At 37.4% G+C, this 17245-nt stretch overlaps 3 protein-coding genes across 3 annotated transcripts; 2 read left to right on the top strand and 1 right to left on the bottom strand.

The window, feature by feature from the left end:
• Nucleotides 1-1221: 1221 nt before the first annotated feature.
• Nucleotides 1222-10259, bottom strand: LOC108863381 (uncharacterized). The gene is made up of 32 exons (XM_018637786.2): nucleotides 10053-10259; nucleotides 9737-9824; nucleotides 9544-9652; nucleotides 8894-8992; nucleotides 8601-8643; nucleotides 8061-8132; nucleotides 7891-7986; nucleotides 7522-7758; nucleotides 7175-7358; nucleotides 6892-7003; nucleotides 6720-6806; nucleotides 6489-6627; nucleotides 6125-6221; nucleotides 5958-6017; nucleotides 5738-5847; nucleotides 5379-5483; nucleotides 4932-5005; nucleotides 4659-4734; nucleotides 4291-4503; nucleotides 3901-3972; nucleotides 3555-3626; nucleotides 3409-3473; nucleotides 3221-3323; nucleotides 3003-3134; nucleotides 2768-2911; nucleotides 2534-2641; nucleotides 2403-2453; nucleotides 2255-2332; nucleotides 2054-2167; nucleotides 1773-1969; nucleotides 1614-1683; nucleotides 1222-1522 (listed from the first exon to the last, which is right to left on the bottom strand). The coding sequence occupies exons 1-32, from the start codon at nucleotides 10143-10145 to the stop codon at nucleotides 1334-1336; spliced, it is 3489 nt and encodes a 1162-aa protein (XP_018493288.1). The 5' UTR covers nucleotides 10146-10259; the 3' UTR covers nucleotides 1222-1333.
• A 396-nt stretch (nucleotides 10260-10655) lies between these two features.
• On the top strand, nucleotides 10656-14230 carry LOC108805154 (diphthine--ammonia ligase). Its single transcript, XM_018577128.2, has 12 exons — nucleotides 10656-10816; nucleotides 10953-11024; nucleotides 11249-11328; nucleotides 11410-11635; nucleotides 11728-11760; nucleotides 11831-11913; nucleotides 12009-12081; nucleotides 12158-12476; nucleotides 12555-12886; nucleotides 12961-13289; nucleotides 13362-13686; nucleotides 13765-14230. Exons 1-12 carry the CDS (start codon nucleotides 10739-10741, stop codon nucleotides 13984-13986), a joined length of 2172 nt encoding a protein of 723 aa, XP_018432630.1. The 5' UTR covers nucleotides 10656-10738; the 3' UTR covers nucleotides 13987-14230.
• Nucleotides 14231-14596: 366 nt separating this feature from the next.
• Nucleotides 14597-16637, top strand: LOC108859943 (F-box protein DOR-like). The gene is made up of 2 exons (XM_018633844.2): nucleotides 14597-14834; nucleotides 14982-16637. Exon 2 carries the CDS (start codon nucleotides 15033-15035, stop codon nucleotides 16251-16253), a length of 1221 nt encoding a protein of 406 aa, XP_018489346.1. The 5' UTR covers nucleotides 14597-14834; nucleotides 14982-15032; the 3' UTR covers nucleotides 16254-16637.
• Nucleotides 16638-17245: the final 608 nt, after the last annotated feature.

Here is a 17245-nt window from a genome sequence, read left to right as displayed (position 1 = left end):
GTGGTCTTTGAAAATATCAAACTTGCCTGATTCAATTTTATTTGACTATAAATTACTTTTCCAGTTGCGCTATTCAAACATTATTTTAAAGGAAATATTTTTATTTATTGTTTGAATATTGATTTTAAGTGATAGCTACTGATAAAAATATGTAGATTATTACTCCATCTGTTTTTGAATAAGTGTCATTTTAAAGTTGTGCACACGAATTAAGAAATCATTAATTTTGCATATTTTCTATACAAAAACATCATTACCCATACATCTCAACCAATAGAAAAATAAAATGCAGAATAAAGTTAATAAATTCTGCATTGAAATGCTAAAACGACACTTATTTTACAACGAAAAAAATTCTATACAATGACACTTAATATAAAATGGAGATAGTACTTATCAGAGATAACTATTGTATTTTAATAATAGTCTAAAACAAAATTTAATCAGTCCTATTAAATAGGGTGGTTCCATATCCACACAAAAATATTTATTTTGTCTCATTGTCAATAAATATATAGAGATTTCACAAATCAAAGTTAACTAGATCTGACAAGTTGTAAATTTGGTTAAATATTTTAATATTACTTAACATGGTTATGTTAATTATTATTTTGATTAATCAAAATTTATAAAATAAAAAATACCAGATTCATGTTAATTAATAATTTTAATAAATCAAATTTTATATAATAATATTAATAAATTAGATTTTATATGTAATTTCATATTTTTAGTCAAGATTAGTGGTTTATTGTATATTTTTAAATTTTATATACTAGTATTTGTATATGCCAAAATCTAATTGACTGGTTTAACTGATTATCTCAGTTATATTAATGAAGAACCAAATTTTATAATAAAATGTGTTTTTTCTTGTCGGCAAAATGTTTTTGTTTAGAATGGTGACACAATTTTGTTTTCCGATACATTTTTACAAACCAAAGTTTTTGATAGGCTATATTTCTAATAGTAATATTAGCTGAGTGACAAGACTTTTGACACTTATGAAATAACAAAAGAGAATTAATCGCAAATTTTAGTATAACAAGTTAAATTCAAGATTTTATGGCATATAAGTTCATATAAAATGGATTTATTTTCAATTTCAGTATTAAAAACCGAGATAGATGTCTTCAGTATTTTCTTTTCAGAAAATGAATGTACAGTAGTTAGTATGATATGTAAAATAGGAACTCTGCTGAATCAACAGTAAAAAGAAAATAGTCGCATTTTAAGAATATTTTGATAGATGTAAAAATAGTCACATTAATTCATTAGTGTTATTATCGAAAGGAAACAAAAGTAAAAATCCAATTTTATATCTGAAACTTGCTCATTTTGTCTTGAGAAACCCACGAACTTCAATGAGGAAGTTGTTGAGGTTCTTTCTGAATCTTTGGTAGTTGAGACGGTCCAAGGATGACGATAGCTGGTTCGATGTCGTGAGCACCTGAAGAGCGTTCGCTAGCCTCGTTTTGAAGTTGGGATTCCCCTGCTTCTCAATCAGTTCGTTGCCTAATCCCTACAGGTAACAACCCAAAACTACTAAAGTTACAACGGTTTCAGACATGAAAATTCGGTTTATGTTTTAAATAGAGAACCTAAAGACCGACCTGGTAAAGGTTTGGTTCGCAGAGGATAAGAGGGAACAAGGCATCTGCTGCTGTACTGACTAGGTCGGTACTGTAACAAGAAACCGGTAAACACACTTTTGAGTAAACCTTAAAACTTATAGCTTATTAAGTGATTTGGGTTGAATAGAGTGACGGTACCTGTAATCCTCAAAAAGAAGAAACTGAAGTAGTGTCCGAAGGAATCGGCTCAGGATGCCTTCGCGGAATACTCCATTTGGATCTGTGTGTCCAGCAGCGTGTGAACCCAAACCCGTGTTGCCATCTTTTGTCTCTTTGTAGTGATATGAAGCAAGTGCCTTTAGAGCTCTCAGGCACATCGTGACTATATCTACATCCTGCTGAGCGTAAATATCCATTACTTTAACATCATTCTAAACCAAGAACAAAAGGGGTCTATGTAAAGAAGATTATCACTTCACCTGCTGGTGAAGACCAAAGTCAACTGTTGTAAGCACATGGTTAAATGCATCACTGTTGAGTTGTGCGAGCGTCTCCGGATAAACCTCGAGCATGTGTGATATGAGCGAGAAATACTGCAGAATTTTATGGCATTAGTGAAAGTTTATAACAGTAAAACTACTATGATAGGATTAGTCAATATGGTAGATTCAAGGACTTACGTCGAAACAAAGTTTGGGGTATTTGAGGAGTTCCAAAGTTATGAGTGGCGTGATTATATGGAGACCAAAGAACACCACCTGTAAGTTCAAAGAATTACACATTACCATTCTTGTAGAATTTCATCTTAATTAACTATGCTTTTTTTACCTGGGATATGTTTGTGCTTTGTGTCTCAATACTGTCAGATGAAAAATCAACCTGCAAAAGGTAGTACCACCTTTTAGAAGATAATAAATACTAGCGACTGTGTTAAGTTTCAACAAGAAAAGAACGTTTACCATATCTTTTGAGCATAGATGAGAAAGTAGCTGAAGCAGAGCGCGTAAATCCTTGTACTTTTCCGTTTTCGCTTCATTAAGCAATGTACTAGAGAGAGACAATGATATCTGAAGTGGAATAAGGGAAGTGTATGTGAGTGAGGTAATACAAACATCGTGTTCATATCTGTTTTCAAGTAGTGACGCTCAGTCTGAAGAAAGAAAAGTAAGGAAGGTCTAGGGGAACACACTTACCTTCCCAATATTGTGTGACGAATATATTTGTAGAAGACTCATGCAGAAATTAACAACCCCAGTTGTTTCATGAGCCTCTAGGTAGGATATTTGCCCATCCACCCAATCCACCACAAACTTAAGTAGTAGATAAATTACTGCAGACTGAGCAATAAAACACATGGATTTTGAAGACAGGTTGAGTGACGTGCACCATATGTAGTAAACTGTAAAGTATACAGGCTATGAACAATACCTCGTGTTTGTAAACCTCGAGAAGACGGAGCACAGGATTCATAACAGACAATCCCATCTCATATATTGCTCTCTGTGTCCGGGGTTCAGTGGCACTTGCCGCTCCTCGAAGCCGCTCTAACACACAACTCACCTAACACAAAAAAAGACGAAAGAAAACTTCTGTTTGTAAGGATTTCGAAATCACTAAATCTGAAGTTTTCAAGTGTTCTTCCTCACCAGCATAATGATTTCAGGTTGCTGAGCCAAATTTTTAAGGTCACTGTTATTGGCCAAATCCACTAAAGATGACGTCATATGAGCCATGAGATCCTTCACATATCTTTTGGAAAATAAAAAGAAGGTTACTGGCCAGGCCAAATTTAAAGTTAAGCTGTTAGTGAAGTGGGCAGAATTTGGAAACTCACTGATTTGATGCATTTGAACTTCGCATTCCATACGCAGAAAGAACAAGCGTTTGAGCTAATGAACGCTGAAAAGAAGTAACATCATTTCAAGAAACAGATTACGAGTGAACAAAATTAATCACAATGAAAGCTTTAGGAAACTATACCTGACTAACACCATTTAGCAAGAACAAACTTTTGTCATTAGCAAAAGCATTTGCAAGGTTGCGCCAAGAGTCCTGAACATTTTGCACAAAGAGTAAGTTACTAGAAACGACAGGAATAAGTTCATCTTCAAGAATTATTTATTAATGAACAGGCTTTTTTTCAAAAGATAAAAATGAATTAAGCAGAGCGATTCCCAGTATAACAGTTTTTCTATCAGCCATACCATGCAATGAGAGATGATTGTGGATTCTAAAATACAAGTTAAAAATGTCATTTGTATTGGGAACAAAGAAAAATACAAAGACTGCCCCATCCAACGTATGGCTGCTGAGTTTCTGAACTCACCAGTGACAGAAGGTGAAAACAAATATTTCTTCGTCGAACAAGTGCATGCAGTAACTGATGACATGTTAACTCCTGCAGAGTGCGGATAAAAAGATTAGAAGTATACCATGAAACGGAAGTAACCTAAAGTTATAACCATCGCTTATAACAAAATTCAAATTAAGCCCTAAAAGAAATTTGGCTGTATCTAATTGGATTCATTGGCCTAAAGTCCTCTAATTATTGAAATATGTAAAATCAAACGAAGTTCGAGATTTATTGCATCCGTTTAGACCCCCCTCACAAACAACTCTGAAAGATATATCCCACCAGCATACCAAACATAGAATTTGTACACAGTACAAGGGTTTTCAAAATCAACAACGTTTATAGAAGACAGAAGATTATTACCTGCAAATCTTTTTCACCAGGGTAAGACATGAGCGATGTCAAGGAGATCCGGACAATTATATCAAGGACAAACTTCCCTTGATTATGTTCGTTGAAAAACGTGAATAAACATGCTCTGGAAGGTAGAGACTGAAGCTGGTTGCTACCCAAATTGCAATTTTCAACGAGCATAAGATATGTGAAAGACCATCTTGCAAGGAACCATATGACTGCCTAGTATGTTCTCCAATCAATAAATAGAAATAAGATACCAGACTGCAATAACTTCTTTTTTAATTAATGTTTAATTACCATGATATCTTGCATGCATTTAGTCTGAGAATTCGAAGGTCAAAATTTACCCAATTACGGAGTTAGTAAAAATGTACCTCCATTAGCCGAGGACTAAAGATCGATGATCTCATATTTGCATCCAAACATTGCTCGGCGAATTTCACAATTGAGCTACGTCAAAAAAAAAGACAACCAAAAGTATCCAACTGTTCAGTAAAAAATATGTAATTTTATATTAGCATGCTACTAGAATCTCGAGAAAAGTACAAGACTATCTTATCATTTAAGAATCACAACAAAACTGAAGCATATCAAACTGTTTAAGTTCGTTCATCTGTTCAGTCGGGAAAGGCTTAACTAAAGCTTACCTTGAGAGTAACACAACAGGGTGGTTGCCTGCCTCTACAACATCCACGAAATGAGATTGCAAGGCATCAGGTACCTGGTTGTTAATAACACCATCTCGTAATTACTCTTGGAAAGAATTGATAAGTAAACAAAGCTATAACAGCCCTAAAGAAAATACTTATAAGACTGATTCTCCAAGGACTTCCATTACGTATATTAAGAAAGGTAGTTGCAAGACCCATTAGTTTGAAATTAATGTGGTAAAACGTTTCTTATTTTTTCCATAGGAAAGGAGCGTGAGTGTGTGACTATTGTTTGACAGATAACTTATATCAGTAACATGAAAGAAAATATGAATTGAAACACAATCTATCATATTAGACAGATACAAATAAATGTAAGGAAAGCTTGTCAGCGTCTTTCTTTTTGTGATAACTGATAACATAATAGAAGCATGAAAATATTACCAGGGCCGTCTCCCCTTCTCCTTCATCTGCAAGTACATGACCGATTATCAGCAGTAAAGAATAGACCTCTTCCAAAGTTTCGGTCGGATCAACAGTGCCCCTGCCCTAAAACAGATAGATTAAGATAAGCAAAAGCAATCCCTCAGGACAAATTAGAAAACTCGTTCATAAATTTAAAATATGTAATTCAGACATAGCTGAAATTTTGGATCAATAGAAAAAAAAGCTTTGATGCAGGTGTATATTGATATGTTAGCTACTAAAAGTCATGGCTAAGAGAAAATAGGCCAAGAAGTGTGTTAAGTAGATGAAGAAATGTTGATTTCGCTATATCCTAAAGGAAGGTCGATCAAGAGCACCTGATGGAGGCGTGCAACACGATCAGAGAAAAGTTTTGTTAAAAACGGAACTGTAGCATCCACTGCTGCCCTCGCAATTAGAGCATAAGAGCCTAGTCTTTCATCCATGGCTGCCAGAACACGATATTCAAAGTTTGAGCAAAGAATAGCAGCACATCTGCCTTCTAAGACTGGCTGCAAAATCTAGCTCAAGAGGAAAAATTGCATTTCTTTTGCTCACCAGACACAGAAGCCAGACAGTCAGAATCATCTTCATCAGTTGTAGCTGACGCAGATGCCACTATAGGAGTAAAATTGCAGCTGGTAAATAGATTTGAAAAAGAAAATAGTACCAAACGACAAAAAATGGCAAGGTAGTGGCACTGGCAACAGTCCGGAAATCGTTACATTTTAGTTCAGATTCCGCAATCAATGAAAAGAGACTAGCTGCAGCATGCATCCCCTCAGGTGGCAACCACGCGTTACCTCCAGAACCATCCATTGACTAACAGGAATCATCACAATCATTAGTCAAACATTGCCCACTGGTATCTCACAAGACGAAATTAACTTTTAAATTGCATCGTTCCTCTAGATTCTCAAAAAATAAAATTGTTGGCTGAGACGATGACAGGTATTAATAAATACACTGACAATCACAAAGTAAGCCAAAAAAGAACCAGATATGGCCACAGAGTTTCATTAAAACAACCATGCATAATGTTATAAATATATGTAACTGTTTTTTAAAAATAATCCTAACCGTACTCACAGTAAGGAGAGTTGTCCAGGTATCTAGCAAGATATCGCGCGCCTCATAGCTCCAAGTCTCTTCATCATTACTATTCGCCAATAATACTTTGACAACTTCACCCATTAACAGAGATAAGAGTGTAAGAGTACCGAAGGGCCTGAAGAAACAGGTAAGAACCAACTATTTATGAATAACAATCGCTAAATGGCTAATAACAGCAAAAAAGGTAATATGTCAATTGTCAAAGACCTTATTGATCGCAAGAGTCGGTCAAAGACATCAGGAGTAGTAACTGTCGCGATAGACAACAATGCGCGACAACCATCAATCATCTCACTGAAATACGAAGTTGAGGACACAACGTTAAAATTGGAATACAAGACATAGAAAACAAGCAAGGTTAGAGTGTTGAACAGCTGACCTTCCACTCCTTCCTTCTTCAATCTCTTTTGAAATGACATCAGGAGGATCAATCCAGGGTAACACTCCTGACAGAAGGAGGAGCAGATGCTGCTCTCGCATCTGTGCATTGTCTAGATTATTGAACAAGTCACTAACAGAGAAATATATCTTGATAAGGAATACATTATGGACATCCATCGTTCCTTAATTGGCGAAGCAAACTAGATGCTGGGTGAATTTAATTATATAACGTTTTCAACAGAAGAGTAATTAGTGAAGTTAAAGAAGCATAGAATACTCACTGGATGGAAATACTTCTCCTGCCAAGGAGCACAACTGTACAATAAGTTTCCGAGCAGAGACTGCTACAGGACAATCTAGCCAATAGCCTTCAAGAGCAAACTTCTGCCTCAGCGACGAATATAGATTTATCAGCCATCCAACATGTGAACTTGAAACCAAAACATCACACCACGAAGCACCAGGCTGCAATCAGAACCATTAAAGGAGAGATTTATGAAGAGTCCATAAAAAGTATAAACTCTGACATGCTAGTATCACCCCTTACGGTCTCTGAATTTCGACAAGTTAATGAGGTTGAAGCACATGTAATATGTCTTAAATATAACCAACCAATCACCATTAATACCTGAACTATTACAGCTTCTGTTTTTCGTGCTGATGCCGTATCAGATCTGATTCCATCAGAGAAAACATTAATGCTGCCCTTTGTGCCACCTTTGCTGTAACGAAACTCCCAGTTCAGTATCTGATGCATTAGTCGCAACGCAGCATTGCAAACCTTAACCTCAGGGACATCAGAATTTGATTCCACAATCTTATTTGTAACACTTAAAGCAGCATCCTGTGCCCAGCTATAGAAAGTCTGCAATTGAGAATATCGGAAGTAAACAATACAGTTTTAGTAACAGAACCCTTGGTACAGACTATCATTCTTCCAAAGACGAAAGGTTGATGTGTGTCACAATATCTGAAAGCAAATAAGTCGTAAGAGTACCTTCAAATAGTTTTGTTCTAATGACTTGCGGCAATTTTCATGAAATTCCCTCGGGAGACTCATGGCACTTGAAGTAGAGGGTGAGAATTCAGATACCTGAGATACTGAAACTATGAGCCCACATATGGTATACATATAACCCCAGAAAAACATTATAAACAGAACATTACCAAGGATTCAAGAAAATGAATACCGATGAACTGCACATCTAAGCCTCGAGAACCAAGAATGGCCTGGTTGATCTGTAAAATGCAATTATGAAAAGCCAAAAGAAAATCAATACCATGATCCTTTTAACAAACATTAATATCAGACAATTCCGTTGTATCTTCCGCAATTTTCAAGGTATACCATGAAGAGCAACAAACTATTGGTAAGCCCCAATATCTATTATTAAGGCTTGGAGCATTGAAAAACATATCTAGCTGAACTATGGAGTAAATGCTCAATTACTACTTAGTCACCCCAATGATGACTAGTCAACCTACTCAGTCACTCTAAATCCTTCCCCGTCCATATCTTTTAAGGTTGGCACAGTTAACAAGGTTTTGAAGTACCAGGTAAGTATGCAAATTTTTTTATATCAAATAAGCTATCGTGTATAAAATGCAGGATAACGAATTGAACCATATGTGCGGAGAATTCTAATCATAATGTTAGATACAAAATTTTTAAAAAGAGTCCCAAAAATTGCAATACAATGTAGATACCTGGTAGAAAAAGACTTCTTTCTCGGCTGGAGTAAACTCAAGCCTATAAGAGTTATTCACTCAGATTAGAAGTTTTTAAAGATGAAATAAGCACGCAAAAAGAAAAAAAGAAGTAACTTGTCTAGATTTCTTTGCACCACTCTATTTTTCCAGAAGCTGTCAGTCATAATCGTGTGTGAACAACAACTAATTTTCATGAATCCTCTCATATGCATAGAAGTGACTAACTTCCAGTATCTACAAAGCATGCCATATTATTCTGATTTTTGAATACCAGAAAGAGCCCAGCTTACCAGCCTCTTTTCATCAGCTGCGCAGCGACAGAAGATACTTTTGAAAACACATAGGCATCTGCTGAATTAGCATGCTGCATGACGTAGCCAAGACAGAAGCTGCAGAAAGAAATAGCCAATTTTTTTTTATGAACCAACAACTCTTAAGAAAACCTCTAGTTTATTAAAACCGGTCACCATGATTATCACGGCATATGATGTGTGCCCATACTAACCACAAAACAACAGTCAACTTCCTGGCCATAGTATCAAACATGAAAACACACAAGAGCTTGCTAAAGGAACCAGTCTAAAACCAGTTTTGTCTTGTATAAATTAAACTCTCACAGCAAGACATTTCAACAAGAAAGATCAACTTCACTGTTAAATCCATTTCCAATTTTCCATTTTTTTGCTAGTGGAAAAAAACAGTCCATTTCTACAGTCCAGAAGTAATCTAATCATATTAAACATTACAGTCAAGAAGCAGGAGGTTTCACAGTCCAGAAGTAAAAGTTGCAGTAACCTAAAATTACTACTATATAGCGAAGTATGAATGCTCCCAGTTGATTCGCAAAGCAATAAAAAAAATACAAACCTAACAGAGGATAACAAACCGTTCAACTAAGTTGAAGCATAAGCATTCATCAATAAAAAAAAAAAAAATTCACCTAATCAAACCCCCTTTATCCTCAGTGGAAAGAAAACTCCATTCCCTGATAGCTGCTTCCTTAATAGCTGCAGCAGCTTGAAACCTAGCAGCCGCCACCTGAGAATTTTCTGCAAGTACAAAACACACACACACTATCAGTCAAACAGCTGTAACTTCAAATTCACTGAGGGAATCGGATTCCCGAATTTTACCAAGAATGAATCTACAGGCCTTGTATGGCTGAGGGGACTGGTGAAGTGACAATATGGTAGCTTCAGCAGCAGCTGGATTAGTATTTATCTGATAAGAAGCAAAGATAGACGTCAAGTACTCGTCTCGGTTAAGTAGTATATACGCAATCAATTCAGAAGAAAAACTCATTAACATGTGACTTCAATTTGAAGCCAAAAAAAAAGCTCACAAATGCAAACACACACATCTAGAGCTTCCTCATATGTATTAGGAATCCAAACAGATCAACGAGAGGAATCGAATGTTGATGCGTAAGTATAAAGGAAGAAGGGAAACCTGAATGTAAGAGCAAGCAAGTTCAATCGCGCGCATGGTGGATTGTAGCTGAGGCAAATCCTCAGCTCCACCTCCGACGGTTCCATTAAACATCGGAGTGTAAGAGGAAAATTCGATCGGAGAAGGAAAGTGGCGGCGGCGTTGAGGACAGAGTGAATGGCGGAGAAAGGGATCGATGATGGCGAGAGAACCGGGGGAGATGGAAAATCGATGTTTTTACAAGGGGCCGTCTGTGTCGCGGGCTTTGAGAATTGATTCATTCTATAGCCCAATAGATGGCCCAATTAATTATATCTGAATTAATTAAAGAAACACATGGCCCAATCCACTTTAAACCCATTTAATACACTTGTATAAAATTAATTTGAACCAAAACCAATTTGTAGTCTCTGATTGGAGGTTCAATTACAGTTTCATCATATGGATTTAGCAGTTGGATTAAGACCTAAACTAGATTCCAAAACTTTAATTATAGAATTCGGATAGAAATTGACAAATAATAAAATTAAAGGGTCCAATCGAATAACAAGGAGAAAAGTCATGCCAGATTCCTAAATAATATTATAGTGATTCTTTTTATTTTTTCTAATAAGTCGCCCTCAAACTCTAGTGTCCTTTTGACTCTCTCGACTACACATAGAGAAGAACCTCAAGGTCAAGAACTCCGACTAGAGAGAAAGAAAGAGATGAAGGTGGTAGCTTTAGTAAGTGGTGGCAAAGATAGCTGCTATGTCATGATGAAGTGTATCCAGTATGGTCACGAGGTACCTCTTCTTCTTCTTCTTCTCTCTTACTTGTTGTTCTTAGAGAGTTTCACTGAAATTTCATCAAAGGTCTTTTTTTGGTGCTATATGAACTTAAAATCTCACTTAGGGTTTACTTCTTTGGTGCTTCCAACAGATCGTGGCATTGGCGAACTTGTTACCGGTTGATGATTCGGTCGATGAATTGGACAGTTACATGTATCAAACTGTAAGACTCTGTCTGCTTCTTCTTTTGTCTTTAATGGTTCCATATATATATGTTCATGAAGCTGGATTCTTGAATTGAATTTGAAACAAGGGTTGTAAGAAAGATTGAATTTTTCTTATTTCAGACCATGATTTGTAAAATCTGAGATGTTTTCAGGAGCAGGCTTTATGAAAAAAAATTGGAATCTGAATTTTGATTCTTTGATTTGAATGTCTCTTCTTCAGGTAGGTCACCAGATTATTGTGAGCTATGCAGAGTGCATGAATGTGCCATTGTTCAGAAGGAGAATCAGAGGTTCTTCTAGGTTAGGATCTTGCTTGAGATTCTAATCTTTTTTTTTTTGTTTTAGTTGGAGATTTCTTTATAAATGGATTTATGTTGGCAGGCATCAGAAACTTAGCTACCAAATGACACCAGACGATGAAGTGGAAGATCTGTTTGTGTTGCTAAGTGAAGTGAAGAGACAGATACCTTCCATCACTGCAGTATCTTCTGGTGCCATTGCGTCAGACTACCAACGTCTGCGTGTGGAAAGTATTTGTTCACGGTTAGGTCTTGTTTCTTTGGCGTTTTTGTGGAAACAAGATCAGACTTTGCTTCTTCAGGAAATGGTAAACCCAAGTTGCAAAAGCCTACCTTTCAATCTCAAATCTTTTCTCTTATGAATTTGTCTTCTTCAATTCGTTTTCTCGTTTACTTGCAGATAGCAAATGGGATAAAAGCTATTCTAGTCAAGGTAATAAGCGTGGCTGTTATAATCTTCTGCTTCTGTTAACATCAAAATCTTCTTATAATTATGTTAACAGGTGGCTGCAATAGGGTTGGATCCTTCGAAGCATTTAGGGAAAGACTTGGCCTTCATGGAGCCATATCTTTTGAAGTTGAAAGAGTATGCAACAGTTCTCTTATAACACTTCACTAAGAGTGTTTATAATCTAGTTGTGTTATATTGGTTGAGTGGCTTCTGAATGTCTCTTTACTTAGGTTATATGGAAGTAATGTTTGTGGTGAAGGAGGAGAATATGAGACTCTGACTCTCGATTGCCCGCTTTTCACTGTATGTCTTCTTAACAATGTTGTGTTCATTGTTTCATCACGTTTATTTGTAGCTTGACAATTTATGTTCTGTTTAGAATGCGAGAATCGTGCTTGATGAATTTCAAGTTGTGCTACACTCTCCAGATTCTATTGCACCTGTTGGAGTTCTTCATCCAACGATCTTCCATCTCGAAAAGAAGGGGAATCCAGACTCTGATTCTCTTGAGGAGAAGAAGGAGCCAGGTTTGGTGTTTGAGGTACAAGGAGATGGTCCTAACACACCAGAATCTACTCGCCAACCAGATAATGGAACCGTTGAACATACAAGAAACAGAGTTCACTTATCAAAGACCGAGAAAGAAAACACATTCTCCATTTGCTGCTGGCTAGAAGGTTCTAGTGAATCATCAACAGGTAACACCAAAAACAGACTAAATCTTCAAGATGTTTTCACACATGTACTTGATATTTGCTTTTATACTCTTTGAACAGGTCTGAAAGAAGATCTTGAGACTGTTCTTACAGAAATCGAGTCGCAGCTTCTGAAACAAGGGTTCAAATGGCAGAATGTCTTGTACATTCATCTTTACATCTCTGATATGAGTGAATTTGCTGTGGCCAATGAGACATATGTGAAGTTTATCACACATGAGAAGTGCCCTTTTGGTGTTCCTTCACGTAGTACGATAGAGCTGCCTTTGGTACAAGCTGGTCTTGGTAAATCTTACGTCGAGGTTTTAGTCGCAAATGATCAAAGCAAAAGGGTTCTCCACGTGCAAAGTATCTCTTCCTGGGCACCTAGCTGCATCGGACCTTATAGTCAGGTGAAAAAAAATAAAGTTTAAATTTTATTATCAGCAAATTCATTTTAAGTTTTAACTGTAATACTTTTCTTCAGGCTACTTTACACAAGGGTGTTCTTCACATGGCTGGTCAGCTAGGGCTTGACCCTCCCACCATGAATCTTCGAAACGAAGGCGCGATAGCTGAGCTGAATCAAGCATTGACGAACAGTGAGGCAATAGCAGAGGCTTTTAGATGCTCAATCTCTTCATCAGCTGTTCTCTTTGTGGTGTTCTGTTCAGCACGCACGGAGGAATCAGAGAGGAACCAACTTCATGAGACGTTTGTTTCATTCTTGGATTTGGCAAAGTCTTCTCGGAGGAGGGAGTCGAATGTGCTTGATCCTATCTTCCTTTACATCCTTGTCCCTGATCTTCCCAAAAGGTATTAAACAACGGAAGAGAATCTAATATTACTGGTCTGTGAATTTTTGAACTTTGAACTTTTGTTCTGCAGGGCACTTGTTGAAGTAAAACCTGTCTTATACGTCCAAGAAGATTCAGAGACCGACGATGAAACCAAACAAGAACAACTGGGTGAAGGAGACTACAGCTGTTGGGGGTATAAGCCAGAGAAATGGCACCAGGACTGTGTGCAGAAACGAGTTGTTGATGGGAAAATATGCGTGACTGTTCTCTCCATCTCGGCTGAAGTGATGAAGAAGAAACTTCATGAACCTTCCGGAGAAGAAGGAAAACAACTGGAGAGAGTAACGAGATTCTGTGTATATCTTCTCAACAAAACCTTGTCTGAAAATTCATTCACTTGGCAAGACACAACGGTGAGAATGAGTTTCACAATGTCACTCTTTCATCTAAAGCATTGCTTATATGATTATATCTTCTTTTTGTTGATGCAGAGCTTGAGAATACACTTCTCTACAAGTCTTGGTGTGTCCGTAAAGGTATTATCCGACATTTTTGAAACTGCATTCAAAGAGCTTAATGAGATGAGCCATGAAGGTAGAGTTGGCGACTCGAAAGAACCTACATTCAATCTTGTCCCGGTCCTTGGTGCTGGGAACTCTTCTGCTTCACTCGACAACATAATCACATGTGAACTATTTTCCCTAAGGTCGTAACTTTCCTTACCTTCACAAGAAACACAAAGCTTTACTTTTATCATCTTTAAGCAGACTCTCCTCTTCAATGGGTTTCCACTGATCAAGTGCCTTACCTGCCGTGTTAGCCACTTGAATGGCACAATTTTTTGGGCTGACAATATATTTTGCTCTGGAATTCTCGTTTCATTATCGTAAGAACAATAATATGTAGTTGTGTTTTGTTTACAATGAAAAAACCACACGACGTTTGTTTTGTTTGATATGGTTAAAAGTGCAAAACTGCACAGCTTGCATTATTCTGTATTATTTACTCGTCTTGTCGGCTCTTGTCCACTGCATTCTGCAGGATTGGCTTTGATTAGACTCAAAGATGTTCACTTTTTGAGCCGTCACTGAGGCCTTGTGAAAAGGCTTTGGTAATGTTCTTGTTTATTTTCTTGTAATGCCAACTTCTTTCTGATTTGGTGGGAAGTTACTTAAATTTGAAGTTTTACTTTCATCATCACATGTTTCGGCTAATGAGCAAATCATTCAACAGAAGCTGTGTAACATGAAGTTTTATATTTTTTTAAGGTTGATTCTTTTTTTTCGAAAAAATGAGTACAACACTCAACACGTTGTGGCTTTGAAAAGTGCTAAACACATTCCTGTATCTTCCTCTTCAAAGTCAACGTATCCTGAGTAGATGAACCGAACGAAGACTCTGTTCTTCCAACAAGGTTATTGAACCTTGTCATTTGCTTCCGCTCCTTGCTGCTTTGGTCGCAAGACTCTCTTTTCTAGGTCCTCTCCGTATACGTACGTACGTACATCCTCGCCGCCTCTGTTCTCTCTATATATCAACAACCACAATAGAAAGAAAAAAGGTAGTAAGTTTTGAATCTGTAATTGTTTTGATTCTATAAATCTTTGATTTTAGGTTCAGCAAAGCTCAAAACAATTTGTGTTCAGGGATTTGCTTTCATCATGCGTGTTTGGTTAAACATTATGTGTTTGTATCATCTATCTGTTAGGCACAAGTTGGAACTTCTTCTATAGCTTGAGTTGCTAATCCTCCAGGGACCATGAAATCACGGCGGCAGCGCAAGGATCGTAAAACCAGCAGGCTTGTTGAGACTGACCAACAACATTCATCACTACCTCTCCCAGTCGAACTGATGATCGACATCTTCTCAAGGTTGTCCCTCAAGTCCATCGCCATCTGTCGCTGCGTATCCAAGCCCTGGGCCTTCGTACTTGGCCGTTCTGATTTCAGGGATCTGCGCTTGACAAGGTCTCAGGCTCGCCCGCGTCTACTGTTCGCCTTTTGGGAAGGTAACAAGCTCTTCTTCCTCTCCTCACCTCAGCCTCAAAGTCCTGATGAGATGTCTGTTGCCGCCGATCATCACATGAGTTTCTCCTTTGATCATCCTGTCAAAGATATATCTGCAAGTGTCCATGGCCTTGTCTGTGTCCGTATCGGTGGTCATCGGTTCGTAAATGGAAGGAGATTCAAGGTGGAGGAGTCGGTGATATGTAACCCCAGCACAGGACAGTCACTTACTGTACCCAGAATGAAGACAAGGAAGAGGATTGGGATAGTACGCTTTCTCGGGTATGATCCTGTTGAGAAACTTCACAAGGTTTTGGGAATGACTTGGATTCAGTGCGGCAGAACTATGGAGCATCAAGTACTGACATTAGGAGGAGGCACTGAGAAAGCGACAACATGGAGAATGGCTGAATGTGGAGTACCATGTCCTTGTCCTGAGGGTAGACAGAATATATACATTAGTGGTGTTTTCTATTACATTGAGGCTGCTAGAGATGGGAGTGGTGATCATAAGATAATTTGCTTCGATGTTAGATCTGAGAAGTACAGCTTTGTTAAGCACCCAAAAAGGAAATTGTTTCATAAGCTGCTAGACTGCAACGGTAAATTGGCTTTAGTACCAATTGGCAAAAGTTATTCTTTCAATAGTGAAACTGTTAAGATGTGGGTTCTAGAAGACCCTGAAAGACATGAATGGTCCAAACGTGTTTACAGATTGCCCCCTATGTGGAAAGATGTAGTTCCACAGGAGTGGTTAGTGATTGTTGGAGTGACTGGTCCTAATGAATTTGTTATGTCGTCCGAATATTCAGCTGACCCTTTCCAGGTTTACTACTGCAATTTCGACAAAGAAACTGTGACAAGAGTTGTAATCCAAGGAGTGGGAGCGTTAAGGAGTGGTGGGATGGGGTATTCTATTTACACCTATCTGAACCATGTGGAGGATGTGAAGCTTATGGAATTGCAAGGATAATTATCTAAGCAGCAGCAAAGAACTTTGACCTTGTCAGTCTTAAGATTTTATGGAGAACCCATCCTCTCAAAGCTTGTCCATCATTGAGGACTTGTGAAAACGCTTTCGGTTGTGTTATTTTTTTTTTTTAATTATACAGGGTATCCAAACCTCACAGAAGTAGTCCTGGCTCCTCAGTGGCAGGGACTCGAACCCTGATGGCTTCACTTTATTGAATTTTTACCCTCATATTAATCATTACCAGGCCACAAGCCATGGTTGATAGTGTTATTGTCTATTGCTCTTGTAGTGTTTTACCTTATTTCTGAAATTCCTTATCATCACATGTTTCGGTTAAGGAGCAAATGATTTCAATAAATAGGAAACAAAAAATTATCGAGTTCACTATTATTATTCTATGCAATATACGATTCCTTTTTGACTTCTAAACTAAGAAGGAAACAAAAAATTATCTGCCTGTTTTGTTTGTAAGAGATAGTGATGGTTTTACTATCAGTGGAAAACTTAAGGAGAAAGATATTATTACAATATAGTCAAAATAGCAACATGAAAACTCTCCTCTCTAAATATTGGCATTAACATCACATTAGTTTCAATCATCTTTTTATAAGCTAAACAAACACCCTCTCCTTTGCTTTGTTCTGAAAACTTTCAAGAGCCTTCTTTTTCTCAGAAAGCAAAAGCACCTTTTTTAAGTTTCTCTCCACAGATACAAGATATGGCGATAAAGGTAAATTGTTCATTTCTTTTTCTTTTTCATTCCCATTTGATCAAATCATGCATCACTTGATTTTTAAGATGAGTTTTTTTGGCTATGTGATCAGCAAACCGTGGTGCTGAAAGTGACTGTAAGCTCTGATAAAGACAGGACCAAAGCGATGAAGATTGCAGCAGCAGCATCCAGTAAGTTTAAACAACCAAACAAAACAACATCACCAAAAAAAAACACAAAGCCTAATGAAAAAGAATCATACGTTTTCAGGAGTTACGTT

This window comes from Raphanus sativus, chromosome 5 (genome assembly GCF_000801105.2).
Source record: "Raphanus sativus cultivar WK10039 chromosome 5, ASM80110v3, whole genome shotgun sequence".
Lineage (NCBI taxonomy): Eukaryota > Viridiplantae > Streptophyta > Magnoliopsida > Brassicales > Brassicaceae > Raphanus > Raphanus sativus.
Note: the sequence above shows the minus strand (reverse complement) of the source record. Positions and strands in the feature narration are given on the sequence as shown.

Excerpts from the sequence above, each read along its gene's own strand:
- LOC108863381 (XM_018637786.2), bottom strand. The coding sequence starts at position 10,145 with ATGTTTAATGGAACCGTCGGAGGTGGAGCTGAGGATTTGCCTCAGCTA. Across the intron at positions 6,222-6,488 it reads CCTGGACAACTCTCCTTACT|TCAATGGATGGTTCTGGAGG; the intron begins GTGAGTACGGTT and ends GATTCCTGTTAG. Across the intron at positions 1,970-2,053 it reads ACTTTGGTCTTCACCAGCAG|GATGTAGATATAGTCACGAT; the intron begins GTGAAGTGATAA and ends TACGCTCAGCAG.
- LOC108805154 (XM_018577128.2), top strand. The coding sequence starts at position 10,739 with ATGAAGGTGGTAGCTTTAGTAAGTGGTGGCAAAGATAGCTGCTATGTC. Across the intron at positions 11,761-11,830 it reads TAAAAGCTATTCTAGTCAAG|GTGGCTGCAATAGGGTTGGA; the intron begins GTAATAAGCGTG and ends TTATGTTAACAG. Across the intron at positions 12,887-12,960 it reads GCATCGGACCTTATAGTCAG|GCTACTTTACACAAGGGTGT; the intron begins GTGAAAAAAAAT and ends ACTTTTCTTCAG.
- LOC108859943 (XM_018633844.2), top strand. The coding sequence starts at position 15,033 with ATGAAATCACGGCGGCAGCGCAAGGATCGTAAAACCAGCAGGCTTGTT.